The following is a 16421-nucleotide window of genomic DNA, read 5'->3' as shown; positions in this document are numbered from 1 at the left end:
AGTCACCAGTCGGACACAAGGTTGTGCTGTTCAGCTACACACAGCATATGGGATGAACATTTGAGACTGTAACTAATGCTTTTACATGTGTGAGCTCAAGCTTGGAATCTAATAAAAAAACCATTTTGAGGGCTTACATGATGTTTTAACAGCTATAGAAAGCAAAAATAATTTGTATTCAAGCTTTCCCCTGTTGCTGCAGCACTCCATACAGTGCAATTACTTTTAACCTGTCATGGCACTTATTTTAAATTCCAACTTTAAGAATTTGTATTCCGTAGACACACCGGCGAGCTGTCTGGAGTGTACCCTCTTTCTTGCCCAAGGTCAGCGACAGGCAGGCTCGAGCCTCCTCCACAACCATGACTTTGACAAGTAGATAAGACAGTGGATGACTGGATATATCCCACTGGAATACTTAAATCTGAATTCACATTTCACTTATTTGTTTACGCCACAGTAAGAAACATACCGCACCAAATATTCCAGGGCATTCAAAGGAAGCCTTGTGGCTATTAGTTGTATGGTCCTCCAGACGTTTCAAGTACAGGCACAGGCAGAGTGAAGTAGTGTATCATTGGACCTGCACTGTATGTCATTATGTCCTTGTGACTGACACTCGAGAAAAAATTAGTGGTTTGCCAAAAATTGGGTCCAACCCTGTGATGTGCACTGCCCCTCTGTACAGTATTTAATTCAATCTGCATACCTCAAATACCCTCCTGAAGGCTCATGTATTGTCATAGAGCTGCAACCTGTCTACTGTGAGCGACTAAACAAGCAACGCATGGGTATTTGGTCCTGAGTTGAAAATGCATGATGGGCGAGCTGAAATATCCGAGAATGTTGTGATCAAAATTTTAAAAGAAAAAATTGAAATGAGCGATTTTTACTCTTGTAAAAACAATATGTGTGCTACTCGAACTTGTGTATTAATTATTTTAACACGAATGCGCCAGCTGCCGTTGATCTCGCCACACCCACTGTGCATCCATATGGTCATTTCAGATAAGTGGGCCAGATAATCAAGATTAGCCTCTTGTTAGGAGAATATCTGTATGCTGGATTCCATAAATATGGAAAGTTTGAAGTTTTGTGAAAATCTTCGATTTATAAACATTTCTGCTAAATGTTTTCCCATTCAGGTCACATGATGCTGTAAAAGAGTTTGATTTATACAGACCAAGCAATTACGCAACAATGGCTTTTGGAACAGATCTCAGATATGATGATGATCTGATTCAAAATACTTTAATATAGAGGTTTAAAAACACTTTCCATAAACACTAGAGGGAGACATTTCCTTATCGCATGTACAAAGAAGTTGCACATCAAGTCCACAAGGTGTTCTCTGGTCCAACTATATTAATAAATATAGATTTTTCTTCTTTTTTACATGTGTAACCTTCTTTTAAATACCAAAGGATTTGACAAATAATAACTGATACAGTAATACCTAGCATAAAAAGAAGACATCAGTCTGTTTGGTTCTACATTGCACTGGCTCCCAGGGATGTCCATTGTTTCAGGCTTGTAACAGCAGTGTTTCCACCAGTCAAAACGCACTTCCTGTTGAACCTTGTCGTTACAAAAACACCCTGCCCATCAGCGTAAGGGCATGTAGGCAAATCAACCCAGCTGTTTGAGTCTCTGGCTGCAGATACAGTATTGATAGATGAGTGAAGGAGACTCTTGATGCTCCCACTGGGTTGGAAACAAATAGTGAGCCACACTGCAACAGGGGGTTGGGTCGCCACTGCAGTTACCTGCGAGGAATCTGGCACCTGTAGAACACAAGCGATAACGTAGCCTCTGTTAAAAGCTGTTATAAGATAAAATGGTGGCTATGTGAACGTTTTCTCCCCCCCGTGTGCCCCTCACCTGTCACATTCCTTCTTTTTTTGTCTCTCCTTCCTCTTCCTTCCTCTTCCTCTTCGCCTTTTCCTGAACCAAGAACCAAATTATAAAAAAAAAGCTTGCGGTTTTTGACAAATAGCAAAATTGATATTGTAAGAATATTCCCTTACTTTGGAACCTTCACAACAGGTTTTCTGATTCTGAGGGCAAAGGTTTCGATAAATTAACATGAACGTCCAGGTACAACATTTAAAAGTCTGTGAGAGTAACCCAGTCTTCTAGAAGTTACGTTTATGCTGCCTGCTATTAATGACCAAACGCGATTAGCAGATATTGCGTCGACAGTGCAGGAATCTTTAGGAAAACAACTTGATTTTCAGTGAGGTATTCAGTTTAAGCATGGGGTTGTTTTTGGAGATGAATCTATGAGAAACATAAACATGGCTTCCAGGAGACGGGGTTTATATTTTGCATACTTATCAATAAGTTATGTCACAACACCCTTCTTTTTTTTCTTACCTACATTCACATGTTTGATGCTCCACAAACGTCATCTCAACATATTCTTGACCTTGTTCTGATGGCCTGATTTTCAACAGCTGGGGATGGAGGAGGGGTGGAGGTGAAACGGAGATTTGTCAAAACGATCTAATGAAGCGCTCACAGCTACGAGTTATAACTCACAGTTATGTTGCACAACACTTAGGTCTTACCTGCATGGTAACGTTTGTGGTTTGAGTGGGATGACACTCCAGGTTCTCATCTCCGCAACAGCCAGCGCACCTCACCAGGGGAACGCAGGAGGGGCTGTAGATGTGCTCCACCTCCGATGGGTATTCCTGCACCACCTCCACCAGCTTCTCAATGGTGCGGCAAAAGCTGCGACCCCAAACTTTTTCAAACACAAGCACTGTGAATAAGAGTAGGCAAAGTATAAAGCAGTGCCATCTTTTTTCTGGGACTTCTCTGCATTTTTATTTGGTTAGCGATCAGTTTTTCATATTACTGTGACGATATCGACTGTATTTGACAGCCAAAAAAAGCTAAACTTAAAGATGATATAGTTCTACACAAACAGTACTGGTAATTAGCTCAGTAATGATATGCTTTCATGCCCTGTACACAGAAACCTATACACCAGTATGTATCCTGTTTTCATTTTCAGGGGAAAAAAAAAATGTTTGTTTAATGTACAGTATGCTTTCCTGTGGGAGTACATGTGTGAAAGTGTCCTAGTTGCTTTGGGGAGACTGTGGAGGAAGAACAGGGACAACTATGGCCAAACACACAAGTAAGAGAAAACAAACACTGGGAACATGGCCATGAACAGAACCCTGCTGGATCTGGAACTGGAGTTGCCCCGCAGGCACCTCTGGGACTGTGGTGACCCTCAGAGGTCACCAAATGGAGCCTTACACTACAACAGCTGTTTATAAAAGCAGACAGGCTGGGAGGAGACGGCTGGGGAAGCACCCATGGTAAGGAGATGAGGCCACGAACTGTAATGTAGTACAGCGCAAAGGGATAGTTCAATGGCCAGTTAGTGCTTCTTGAGTGGACTGCATGCCTTCTGCTCCTCTGGCCTTCTGTCTTACACGTCCACGCAATCATTTCTGCCTGCAAGTTCTACCAGGCTGATAGTGCATTCCTCTTTAATTAGCATTAATATATAGCAATGTAAGGGAGCAAAAGGATATGAAGAGAGGTCAGCAGTTGAGTAATCGCTGCTAGCCTAGACATGCTCTGCTGTGCTCTATATTCAGATGAAATTCGATGACTAACTAGCATGCAAGATTAAAGAACTAAGTCGTTTGTATTTTTCAGCATTGCGTGACGAGCACAACACGAGGGAATACATTTTTGTTAAACTCTAGTCTCCCCCTTTTATTTTCTCTAAGCCACAAACACTGTAGAAAATACAGCGTAACAAAAGAGTTAGAGCTACTCTTTCGAAGAAAGTTTTATAACTCTTATTATCCAGGACATGCAGACTTAAAAGAATTCCTTACCTTCCATTGTACTGTTTATGCTTGCCAAGGGAAGACTCTGAAAAACACAAAACGTGGGGATCCAGAATTATTATTTGTGGTCTGACAGGATGTGACAGCGAGCCTCAAGACTGACAATGAAAGTGAAACAGGTAGTGGTAATAAGCCAGAAACATTAAACCCATACCTGAACATGAATAACATTATATAAAACTAATCCAAACTGTTAACCCACCCACTCAAATATAAACCCTATTGCCTACAACCTTTATACACATAGAGAGGTCAGCCTGCCTTTACACTAACGTCTGACAGAACCAGTGTTTTTATCCTCTGGCGGCGATAGCTGGAACAACAGTACACCAAAGTGGACGGTCATTTCCACTCTGTTGGGGATGAGTCTTTTGGACAGGCAGCAGATAGAGGTCTTCATATATATCTACAGTGTGCCCAACTGTTTAGGTTCAAAACCTGTTTCCTGTGGTGTAACATTCAGCTCTCTATTTATTTTCCCATTGATGGTTTCCTCCTCCGTCTTGATTTTTTCCCATAATCTCATGATAAACAGAGTGAATTTCTCATTCGCCTGGGAAAACACAAAACCTCTGGTTGACTCCATCTCAGGAAGGGAAATCTATGTTTGATAAAATACCCTCCGGCAGAAGTGCAGGACAGGCGGCAGACAACCTGCTTCCGCAGATTCTCCTCGTCACTGGTGTTGGACTTGAGTTTTTCTATGACACACGCCGGATCACATTCATAGTGTAACAATGTTTTTGTAGACAATAGCAGTGGGACAAATGATACTGGAGCAAAAAGTCTTTATGCAACAGCAACCAGCCTGACAAGGACTTCCTCGAGTGATGGCAATAAAGACTGTTGCATTTTACACCATCTGTGCTTTGTTGAAATCCATCCTTTTCCTGTTATGAACCAAAATTAGTTTCAGGATGACGATAGTATCTGTCAGCATACTGCTGTATTCATCCTCCCGCCCCCCCTCCTCCAAAAAGTGTGATTTAAGAGGAATGTCCCGATTTAATGATGATGATGATGATGATGATGATGATGCATTTACACTTGCAAACATTTCAGCAGTTCCCGTAAAACTGTCACTAACATGAGTGTCAGAAACTGATCTGTCATCTGAGCTGCACAGCGTACTGTACACTACAAATATCACTCAAGAGTCCTTTCTGGGCAAAGGGAGCTGTTGAGGCATCTTCCCCGTTTTTCAACATGGTTGTTCTTGTTCTTCTGGCTAAAATGTACGGCTGTTGCTATGATTGCCAAGTTGTTCTATAGTGTAGCATCCATCGGGCTGTGTCAGCCTCACAGAAACACAGCAGGATATAAGCTCTACTTGCAGAATATTCTTTAAGCACAGCATGGGAAAGTCACAGTTCAGTTCCAGTTATTGTCAAAAGTTGCTTTCATTTCAGGCCCATTGAGTGTATTTTATATTCAATGGCAGGCTGATAAAATGAATCTCGTGTCCAACGTTAACTGGCATAAGATCAGCTTCCCCTTTTCCACCCTTTTGCGTGTCGCGGCTGCTCCACATCACAAGGGCTTTTTGGCTCTGGCCTCATTTGCCTCGCTGAATGTTTTGAGGTTTTGGAGGATTTTCTAACCTTGGTCATGGGTTAAGCCTCGACATGGTGAGGAAACATCTTTGGTACCCTTTGTGGTGGAGAGCAGAGGAATGAGCTGCCCAAAAGAATCCACCAGATTCTTAAAAAGGCTTCATGAGGATCCTCACGTAGCAGTTCCCTCCGTCTTATGTGTTAACTGTATGATTCATGGTGACAGGAGGTGATTAGGCTCTTGTGGAAAGGGGGACTGTTTCACATTAATAAATGTGTTCAATGTGTCATTAATCCTAAAAACACGCTCGCTTTCTGTGCAGTCCTAAATGTTTCTTACATTTTGTTCCCTGATGACCTTTTTCAGGGAGTTTACTTGTCCTCAACGAGAGTGTAACGTTACCATGTGTCATTATCATTTATTGGTTTCATAATGTGGGTGTTAGGACCTTTGAGAGTAAGTGTGATTAAAGGCTATAGAAATAAACTAGACATGACTAGACTAAATTCATCTGTTCTTAGTTTATAACCCAATACTTCTCCTCTGTGTCCATTGTATTGGAATTTTCACTTGTATGTACAACATCTGGGTTTTTGCAATTGACAGAAAATGCTGAAATATTCAAGAAGGAATTAAGAGCAGAAAATCCCTCCTTTTTTTACCATTACACACAAGCAGAAACATCCATTCTGTCATTCCAGTAAATGAGTTTTACAGACTTTTTGTGTCTAACACAAAAAATGGATGCCTTATAAAACGGATTAAATATTCTGGGCTGTAGTCTGGCACAAAGATTAAAATTATAGTCTTTTATTTTATAGACTCAAGACTTAAAATTTGGCAATACATAAAAGCTAGCAACAAAAACAGCTTTGGAGGGTCAATTCATATACATATGTGAATGTATCAAACACGTAAAGAAAAGTCCATGGCTTACATTTGATTTGATTAAAAACGGACCATCGCGTCCTTACTTTTAATCCTAATCTTAATCCACCATATATAGATAGATAAAAATGCAAATGTGTACTTTATGTTAATAGAGGAATCAAAGATCAGGACCTAACAATTACCATTATTATCAACAAATGATTAGTTTATTTTAAAACTTTCAGAAAAAAGACCGATATAAAATGATATATGTTATAAAAATTGTACTAATTGGATTGGAGACAACATGGCAGTGCAGTGGCTTGGACTCTACAGGTGTGGTGACTTTACATGGTCTACATATGCATGTGTTATTTTCCTCCATGGTCCAAAGATAATGCATGCGAAGATAATTTGTGATCCTACATTAGCTGTAGGTGAATGGTTGCTTCTCTCAGTGTTAGCCCTCTGTAAAGCTGGTGTACTCCATCTCCCAACTAATGTTTGATGGGACACGCTTAAGCAACTCTTTGATGCTAGCAAGATAAAAAAACTATTGGGATGCCACATCTCCTTTAAACTTTATGTAACTGGTAATTGACATTTCATTTAAACATAACTTGCACCTTTCAATGATTAAGTGCCTAAACTTTCCAACTATTCCTGTGCCAGAGAAACCTTTCTTACTGCATCTACAAGGTTTCCTAAGTAATCCACCCTTGTCTGGTTACTGTAGTTGTACAAAATGCTTTCAGGTCTTGACATTTGGTGCTTTATGGTAGCACAGTGTACTTCAGTATTTCAGTAATCATCTGGAGAAAGTGAGTATGGATTGAGTTGTCTGTAGTAGTTGCAGCTGAAATAAAACATTGTTTATAAGGTTCTGTTTGCTTTGGTTGTAAAGCCACTCTAAATAGCCCCTACTACTGCTGGTTAAGAGTTTGTGCTGTACTCTAGGTCAAATCAGAGGACATGTTGTGTCCCTGGGCTCCTGCCATTGGGCCGCAGAGGCCCCAAGCCTCATTACTCTGCAGTCCCACACAGCTGAAATGCGTCATCTTTAACCTCCTTGCTTATTCCATCTGTCAGAGGAAGGGCAGCGTGCACAGGGAGCAAACGTAAAACATGATGGGGACCCAGCATAATTGTCAGAAGATGTTTCAGCTTTGAGGGTCAAGTGGGGGAGGAGGTAAACAGCAGGTACCCGTGGCCCTCTGCCAGAAAAATCTGGAGTCCAGCCAGCTTATTCCACAATGTATCTTTCATAAGGAAAGAAGAGGATGGCAGATCAAATACAAAGGTTCCCAAACCAATTTGGGGAACCTTTTTCCCAAATTTCCCAAACCTATTCTGAGGGCTAGGAGAAACTGATGCAGACTGGAGGTTAGGTTTGTCTTCTCCAGTGGATTGCATAAGAGTAAGGGTGGGGCATGCTTTTGTTTTCCAGCAGACTGAAATGGAAGTTTTCTAAAGGCGGCTATAAATCACAATTAAATGCTTTCATGTCATTCCAGTCCAAGGTATAAAACAGTAATAATTAATCATTATCAGTAATCAAAGTCTCATAAATACATTGTTCAGATTTCACAAAGTAACAGAGGGCTATCTTAAAGCCAGCAGTAAGATTTTCTTTTCACATGCTGGTAGGGCGTTTTAGGTTATATCTCTTGTGGTTGACAATACAATAGGATTTAATTCATACTATTCAGGATGGAGCAAAGACACTGAAAGGAATGAGTGTTTCGCAACATGCTTGTATTTCCACCGTTAAAAAGCCCACCACATTCTACAGTTTTCGGCTGAAAAACAACTTTTAATGTGTTATTCTGCACAAAATGTTGCCATATAACACGCAGTTTTAATGCTGATTCATTGCTTCTGTTGACTAAAGATTAGGTCATCTGATTAGCACACATGTATCGTTGGATCTCCTGCTTTGATGGTATTCAGGCTGTAGTAGTAAACTGTAGTCCTCTAGGCAGCCCCCTTAATCTTTGACCATCTGACAAACTGTAATTGCTTTTACATTAATTAGTTCAGTCAAGCTGTATAACTTGGCTGACTGGGTTTGCTAAATGAGGTAAAGAATGACAGTAAACTAAATGAAATGAGTAAATATAAGTAGTCTGGCAGTTGGGTAATTCTGAAGACGCATAACAAGGGAATTTTTAAGTGGACCTATCTTGTGTTTCTTTATTTTCTCTCACATATTTTGGTACAGTGGTGGAAGCTTGCATAAATCATAAAAGTTTTAAATGATGGAGGTCAAGAATACGTACAAGTAATCACTGTAAGCCAAAGTCTCAGACTGCTTTTAATGCTCATTTTTTTGACAAATTTTATCTACTCTTGTATCTGTATTATGTCACAGAGAAAGGGGAGCCCTAATATGGTTTTCTCAGGGAGGCAGCCGATCAAAAGGGGGGACAGTGGACAACTCAATAAGTTAGAGATGATGCTTTACTGATCTTCCTCATGTGGCCTTTATTGCTAACCAGATTCCACGTCATCAGCGCCATGGCCACAACATTAACTCATGGCCTTCTCGTGGAGCATGAAGTCACTCTCTCCACCACTACAAAAGAAAGACCGGTTCTCTTTTGTACACGCATGGCGGGTCAGCTTTTGACAGCGGTGCTATTACAGGACTGAGAAGTACCCAGTCTCTAGGTGGTCACTGGTGAAAGCCAAAAGACCAAAAAACATCATCAGAGCATGCGGTAAACATGGCACATCAATGCCTCGAGGCATCAGAGAGAACGGAGACTTTGAAATCAGGAGTTATTCCACACGTAAGTAAACAAACACACATAGAGCACACAGATTCAAACAAAAAAGTAGCATAAATAGGCATGTATAACTGCCAGATTTCAGAATAAATGCATTTTAATTGATATTATGTATACAGCTTAGCATGCACATAGGTGTTCTTGCTGGGAGATAGATGAGACTCACTGACATCGTCATGTCTGTCCTTTACATTAAATATGGTGGAGCCATGTGCAGACAGACCCCTTCTCAATTTGGAGCCACATGCACTGGATCCTGCTGCTGAGATACGGCAGAAGAAGAGATTTGTTGTGTGAGAGCTGACAAAAAGAATAGGTATCGTTTGTGCAACAACCAAAACAGTTTTTTCAAGCCTAAGTGCTGAAGTTTGAAAACAATCCTGCTTTTTTTGGCATTGCCGTCTAGTCAAAAAACAACAAGAAGTAAAATAGGATCAAGTGATGAGGGAGAGGTAAGGGTCGGCATAAATTTTAATTTAGATAACCACGATTTCCCCAGTATAAGTCCATTAATGCATGCATAAATGTCTCCCCAAGGACGCACATAAAAACACACAACCACTGTGTAAACTGTGCACCCTGTCCGCAAACATACACACACGACAAGTCTTGAGATAAGCTGACCGGTGGTAATTGTGGTCTCCATTACAGTAAACGCTGTTCTGTAAACCACAGTAAATTACATCCAGATGGGAGATTAAAGCTCGCTGAGTAGACAGCTGCCCCGAGCACCACCACTCCTCCTCCTCTGTTGGAGGAAGGAGAAATCCATATTTCCTGATTGCGATTGCGAATCTCCCCTGGGCTAGGACATTACAACCAGGGAGAAGTACCACAACAACACAGAGGGGCAGTCAGCGGGTCACCACCACTGCAGGGACTCCCGTGCAGACATCTGATCTACACAGGAAGATGTGCTAAGCGTAAGACAGAGTAAGACACGGAGGGAAGGGAGCAGTCGACTTAATGTTTGCTTATAAATTTGCTCTTTGCTCTGACATGAACACAAACACATGTGAGCGGTACAGATGGCCAGTCTCAAGTATTGTTTTGGTGCGGTGGGTGATTTAAAGGAAACACCTGTGTGGCGTCACGTCCTCATGAATACAAAAGCAGAAGCTGAGGCTCACTGCCTTTAGAGACATGGAAACACGGTGTACCGATGAAGTGATGATCTTCATCAGAACTCTGGCAATAACACATGGTTTAGGCATAATTTCTGTTATATCATTTAAAAAGTCACTCAAAGACTTTCATAATTGCATTTCAGTGAGGCGTATAATCCTCAACCTTTGCTATTTCTTTTTCCACAGCTTCATCATAACATAATCACAAAAATATTTTTTCAGAGGTTGACCAAAATTGTGAGCTGTGCAGATGTCCAAATCTTCAGGACATGAATTATTTCACCCTGGAAATGCTGCCAAATGCCACTCAGGTTTGGTTCTGTTTATGCAAGCATGAAATACAATCACTACGATCACTAAGAGATCGGCTTTGTACGGAGAGCATTCCAGTGGGTTTGATCTAACTCTGGGATAGCTGTCAAATGAGCAGGAGGCAACAGGTATTTAAAAAGCAAAGTACAGGCAGGTTTCACAGTAGTCCTGCTACTGCCACTTCAGGTCAAAACACACACTGTACTGTACATGCAGGTCTGCCAATAATACAGTAAATAGATGACGGCTTTGTCCCAAGAAATACACTGTACAAAATAACAAGAGATATACAGTACTTGTAAATTGATCCCGTGAAGTAATATTAGGTTTACTGAACTCTGTTTGTAGTTCATGTGTAAAATACCTGGTGGATGGCATGGAGCTTGTACTGTATTTCATAAAAGGGTGACCAAGCGGCCACTATTGTTGAGAAGGGAAACCCAGGTGCTTCCACCCTCAGTGACAAGCCACAAAGCTTGGAAGTTTGACCTGCTCATTTCAATGGGAATCAACATCAGCAGACTACACCTACTGTTACAGTGCTGATTTATGATTAAAAAATACTATTTATATATACATATTTTTATACTGTTTCCATTTCCTCCGATGACACCATGTCACCATGCTTCTAACATAACACAGCAGCGTTACTGATAAAAGTTATCACACCACTGTTTCGCAGCATGGGATTACTACAAGGAATAGCGAGAGGTGGAGAGATGGGTGTAGCTAGGCCTCCGCTGCGAATCACAGCCATCTCTCTTTAGTCATCTTATCCCTTTTTATGGGACATAGTGAGATAGCAGAACACAGACTTTAGTCCAACCAATCTTTTCCTCTTCACTGGTTCTTTATATCTCTTCTGTCTTATAACAATTACCCAATAACACTGGGGAAAACACTCCTTGTTTTAACTTGCAGTGAACTACTGATATATACAGTAATGATAGACTCGCCCTCTGTCTGTGACACACATACACACACAGACTACACTATAAATCTCATGTAGGACGGTATTAAACAGTTGAAGTCAACTCCAGCTTCTCTGCTGTCCACAGCTTTAATTGACCACATGATTCACAGCTGTGACAGTTATGAAAGCTAATCATTATTAAATTATTGGTCTGCGATTCCCAGACACATGTCTAGTGTTTGTATTTCCAGTCATAACTTGGTGTGTGAACTTGTGAAAAGAGCTGCTGGTTTGAGTTTTTGTTTGTCAGGGACTGTTTATGTATATATTGTATTGAAGCAGGAAAACAAAGAAAACATTTAAATTTACAAGTAATCAGTAAATGCAAAGATGTTTTCAGCAACTGCAGGGATCCCGAGGCCAAATCTCATCTGTCAGGTTAGATGTTTGATCTGTTACACTGGCCATCAGTCTTTGGGTGCAGCAGAGGGCATCTAACCTGTTACACACTGAGGCCCCTGGATTTTGTCACTCCTGTTTTGACTAACCGGGCCATGAGCTGATTATAAGGATTAGAGGAAATGTGGTGAACTCATGCCTCTCCCACTCACTCTCAACTTAAGCAACAGCTGCAAAGACTCTGGGTTTGGGAATCTGGTGGGACATGGAGTTTTTTCCAACCCTGAGAGCCTGGCTGAGTCAGCGAGTAGTACCTCTATGTGAGCCCTGCAGCTTTGCAAAGGGGAAGGGGGTGTTACTTGATTCAACAGGAAAGCAGCAGAGTATGAAGTGTGACACTGGCAGTGAATGGACAAGGGAATTGCCTGGTTTTGTATTAAACATGAAAGCCATCAGAGACAGCTGAAAGTCCCCAGCCACCTTGGAAGGAAATCAGAGACTGAATAGGTTCAAGGGCTGAAGCATAAGGTGGCACAAGTCCGAATGATCAATGACACATCCTCTTACAGGTATTTCTGGCACAACACAGGCCTTTGAATAACTCCTCACTCCAATTTCAACGTTTCCCCTGTTCTGGCAGACTTTCATTAAGAGAATAAAAGGCGACGCCAGACAACAGAGAACAGACCGGCTTTGTAGGCCGATTTAACTCCTGACACTGATACGGCTTCCCTGAAATTATGCTTTTAATTGAATTCCACATGCTCACACTGGTTCATCTTCATTATTGTTATTCTTGGTATAAAGCAGTTAAAGAATGCAAATATGCTGCCTTCTCTTCATGTCCTAAGAAAGCACAAGAAGGGAAAGCTGCAGGTGCCTGCAAGATTAACATGATCCAGTTTTACTAAATACACTTTCAGACTAAGCAGCTCCAGGATCTGCTACATCTACTACCTGGAAAGAAACACAGCAATTTCCCATTTACAGAACATATCACCAACATGGCAATCAGAGTGCTCCCTTGATGGAAATTTAAACCGAAAAAAAGATCCCACCATAGCCTACAAGAGTGGGAATATAATATAATCCATGTCTGTGAACCTAGCCTTTAAAGTATGATGCGGCTGTAATTATGAGCTTAGCAAGCTTTGCCAAGTATAACAGTGAGTCACCTTGCATCATTTGCTCCACAGAGAGAGTGATGCAGTTTGTCACGTTTCATCTTATGAATGAGGGGTGCCTGATGGCGCTCATTCAAAGCAGCATGAGAAAGAACAATAGATCATTATCACTTGACTGGCTTCTGATGACTCGACCGTTTCATATGTAGGTTACACTTTGAACTTAAACGAGGCTATTAGCAGACCTAACAATAGGCGCTTTATTTATCATTCTATAACGAGGTGCATTATTTACTACTTTGCTGGGTTACTGGCGGACAAAGCAGACACAAAATAAACCGAGCAGCGTGTGAAAATCTCAACCCAAAGTCTACTTTTGCACTGAAACCACAGAGGAGAGGAGGGGGAAGAGTGGGGGAAACAAGCAATCCCCTCATTTTGCTTCTGAGTGTAAAGTTTCACCCAAGCGTGCAACGTCCTACCTGTGCAGGTGAGAACTGCAGATAAAGCGCCACCACAGTCCCGATGACAAAACCCAGTAACATTTCGTGACGTTTGTGCGTGGAGAGTGGCGATGGCTCCCGATGGAGATAGTGGCGGAAAAAAAATCCCACACACAGCCAAACACACAGGAAAAAAAGATCCAACAAAAGTCCCAAAATACTCAGAAACAGAAACAAACAGAAAAAAACTCGCTGCCAGGGAATTTCCAAGTCATCTGCTCCCGGTTGAGTAGCGCGGAGAATGAGTGGAGTCACGTAGCTCCGCGCGTGTAACCTGATGAAGTAGATTGTGCTCACTAATGAATAAGGCCCCTCAGGAGAAAGTGGAGGTGACGAGGAGGCAACACAATAATACTTTATCAAAAAAAAGGATAAACTGATAAATATTCACATTTACACACTTTTTTTTGTGTCTCGTTTTGCTTTAATTTGATCTTAAAAACGGATTCTGTGGAAATAAAAGCGTGAACGCCAGATGGGACGAAGCATATTCAGTGCGCAGCCGGTTCAGTCCAAGATCTCCAAGTGCGGAATCCGCTTCAAAAAATCACGCATGAAGTTGTGCCAACAACTTTCAGTTTCCAGTCCTCCTCTGAGCTGCAGTCAGCAGAAAGACAGAGACAAGCACTTGCGTCTAATTGCTCCGCGCCACCTTTTCACAAGACCGTTTAATCTCCTCCCCCTTTGTCTTGGTCTCTGCCCTGCTACATCTGTCTACATACAACTTACTGATGACATTTTACAGCTTCCCCCTTTTAGCTGCAACATAAAAAGGTAGTTTATTTGTGATGCTGTAACACCGTTCTAGACTATACACCGCAGGTGATTTAAACTATGGAGCGTACACAGAAACATCCTCCGAGTGGCTGCGGCATTCTGTGAGTGCAATTCAGGCTGGGTAAACATTTGGAGATCTTTTTAACTGCTGACATGGATGGTAGACTCATTGCTCGTCCGGGGCTCCAGGGTGCACGGAGATTCTATTTATTCAAGTTTGCAGAGACAGAAAAGGGAGATTCCTATTCTGTTGACACACAGGCTTACTCTTCAGTGTGGGACTTCTGTGTTTGCAGAAACACTGGAACGAGAGGATTCCTTGTGGGCTTCCACACATTCCTTCAGCAGTGCTCAATGGCTCTGCCTCTGCTATTGAACAGACCGCACTCAGGAGTGTGGTGTCTCTAAACATCTTAGACACTTAGACATCCACCCACCCACCAGCTACCGGCTTTTCCACAGAATCAGTAAGAGCAAACTATCAAAGCTGATGAAAGACATTTCACGCTCGTCTTTTCCTGAACTGTATCTCCAGATGGCAATGATGGATGTCTCTTGAAATTCAGGGACATGACAAGAAAAGCAAACATATTCTTCAGGGAACTTGACTCTGCAATTACTTTGTTCTGTGCTGCTTTTAAATGTGCAGTCATTGTCTTGATAGTCAGCATTTTTTTAAAACAATATCGTTTTCAGACTGTCTAATTATCCACCATATTCTGCAATATTCCAAATGCAGATAGTTCAGACGCTGTTTCTCCCTCTTAAGTTGAGAAACAGATACCTCCAATTTAGAAAAAGTTCTATGTAAGGCTATAATAATAGAGTACAAGAGATGTTCATGCCTTTTTTTTTTAATGTTTTAGAGAAAAGCTAAGGGTCATAGCATCTCCTCCCTGTAGCGCAGGGACAGCCTGCGTTTTAACAGAGGTCAGACCGACTCTCACCATCTCGCCATCTACTCAGTGATCTATCTGTGTTTTGAAAGGTGCACCAGCTGATAGAGCCTAATAAGCTCACTCAAACGGTTTGGACTATAAATACATGCTGATAAGACGAGCAAACAAGGTTTTACTGATAATGTACTCCAGTCCAGTCCAGTGGAGATGGATCTGTCTGCTGTCTGAAAGTGAAACAACTTTGAGGCCCCTGTTGCTTTTGCTGAAGCCACAAAGCTTGATAGCGGTAACCACATGTCTCCTCAATTCTGAGATAAACGATGTGATTGGTGAAGTTTTAATATTCATTCATTTAAAGATTTATTTGGAAGGGTGGGTGTTTTAAATTATTAATTTGATGAAATTAAGTTTTTAAAGTAATTGAGATGCTGTTTTCTTCTTTCTTTGTAGTTAGATAGACTCATGATGATCAAGGAATATAGAAGCTAAAATGTGAGCTAAACTTCCTCTCTAACTGTGATCTAGCTGCTTGGTTGAAAGAAGGTAGGCTGGTCGAACAAATAAGCCCAAATGTCTTTTGAAATTGTGAGGACCAAATGGGTGGCTCTCAGGAACTGGAGTGCAAAAGCGAATAAGAGTTCCCTGTTGCTGTTGACCTCTCATTTTCCAAGATTGCTGAGTAAAAGTTAAACAGATGAACAACATTAATGATGTCCATTCATCATTGTTGGGGCGACTTTGGTTTCCTCCACAGTGAGGCCTTTAAGGGGAACGCTGAGAGGCAGAGAGCCCCTTACTTTGAAGGATCTCATTAGAGGCCTACAGGGAGACCAATGTTTCTGCTAAAGACAGAAGTTGGTCGCACTGTCACAGTGAATCTTGTGAATGAATTCATCACTCGGTGATCATCTTTGATTTAAATTATGTAACTTAATGTTGCTGTACATGTTGCTGAGTTCATTTCCTGAAAAAGGACGAAGAAGAAAAGAAAAAAGCAGATGCATGAGAGCGGAGAGGACAGCTCCAACAAGAGGATTCTGTGAGATGATGTAACAGGATTTTACTCACGATGGACCACCTGGACGGCAGACCCAAACAGGATATGGTAATATTTGACACTTAAGCTCCCTCTTCCTGTCATTAAATTAGCTGTGACGAACTGCGGCTATTTTTTGCCTGCAACAACTGTAGTATTGTAAAGTATATTTGAACGAAGTGGAAAATAGGAAGTGCTTCAGCTATGAGTAAAAAGCTGCTTACCTTCCCCTAAGGTGAT

The 16421-nt window shown here is 41.5% G+C and overlaps 1 protein-coding gene across 2 annotated transcripts; it reads right to left on the bottom strand.

Moving 5' to 3' along the window:
• Window positions 1-1201: 1201 nt before the first annotated feature.
• Window positions 1202-14126, bottom strand: pgfb (placental growth factor b). 2 transcript variants are annotated; one of them, XM_031759647.2, is made up of 7 exons: window positions 13449-14126; window positions 3867-3903; window positions 2571-2767; window positions 2377-2456; window positions 2028-2057; window positions 1882-1944; window positions 1202-1784 (listed from the first exon to the last, which is right to left on the bottom strand). In XM_031759647.2, exons 1-7 carry the CDS (start codon window positions 13509-13511, stop codon window positions 1763-1765), a joined length of 492 nt encoding a protein of 163 aa, XP_031615507.2. In that variant the 5' UTR covers window positions 13512-14126; the 3' UTR covers window positions 1202-1762. The 2 variants fall into 2 exon arrangements, with proteins under 2 accessions (XP_031615507.2, XP_039459650.1); XM_039603716.1 differs by lacking the exon at window positions 2028-2057.
• Window positions 14127-16421: the final 2295 nt, after the last annotated feature.

This window comes from Oreochromis aureus, linkage group 19 (genome assembly GCF_013358895.1).
Source record: "Oreochromis aureus strain Israel breed Guangdong linkage group 19, ZZ_aureus, whole genome shotgun sequence".
In the NCBI taxonomy this organism is placed as follows: domain Eukaryota; kingdom Metazoa; phylum Chordata; class Actinopteri; order Cichliformes; family Cichlidae; genus Oreochromis; species Oreochromis aureus.
This window is presented reverse-complemented; position numbering and strand designations above follow the sequence as displayed.

What these genes read in the sequence shown, in the direction of transcription:
- pgfb (XM_031759647.2), bottom strand. Translation starts at nt 13,511, where the DNA reads ATGTTACTGGGTTTTGTCATCGGGACTGTGGTGGCGCTTTATCTGCAG. An exon ending in CCACAAACGTTACCATGCAG is followed by an intron (nt 2,457 to 2,570) that starts GTAAGACCTAAG and finishes CTCCATCCCCAG; the next exon opens with CTGTTGAAAATCAGGCCATC. An exon ending in AAAAAGAAGGAATGTGACAG is followed by an intron (nt 1,785 to 1,881) that starts GTGAGGGGCACA and finishes TGTGTTCTACAG; the next exon opens with GTGCCAGATTCCTCGCAGGT.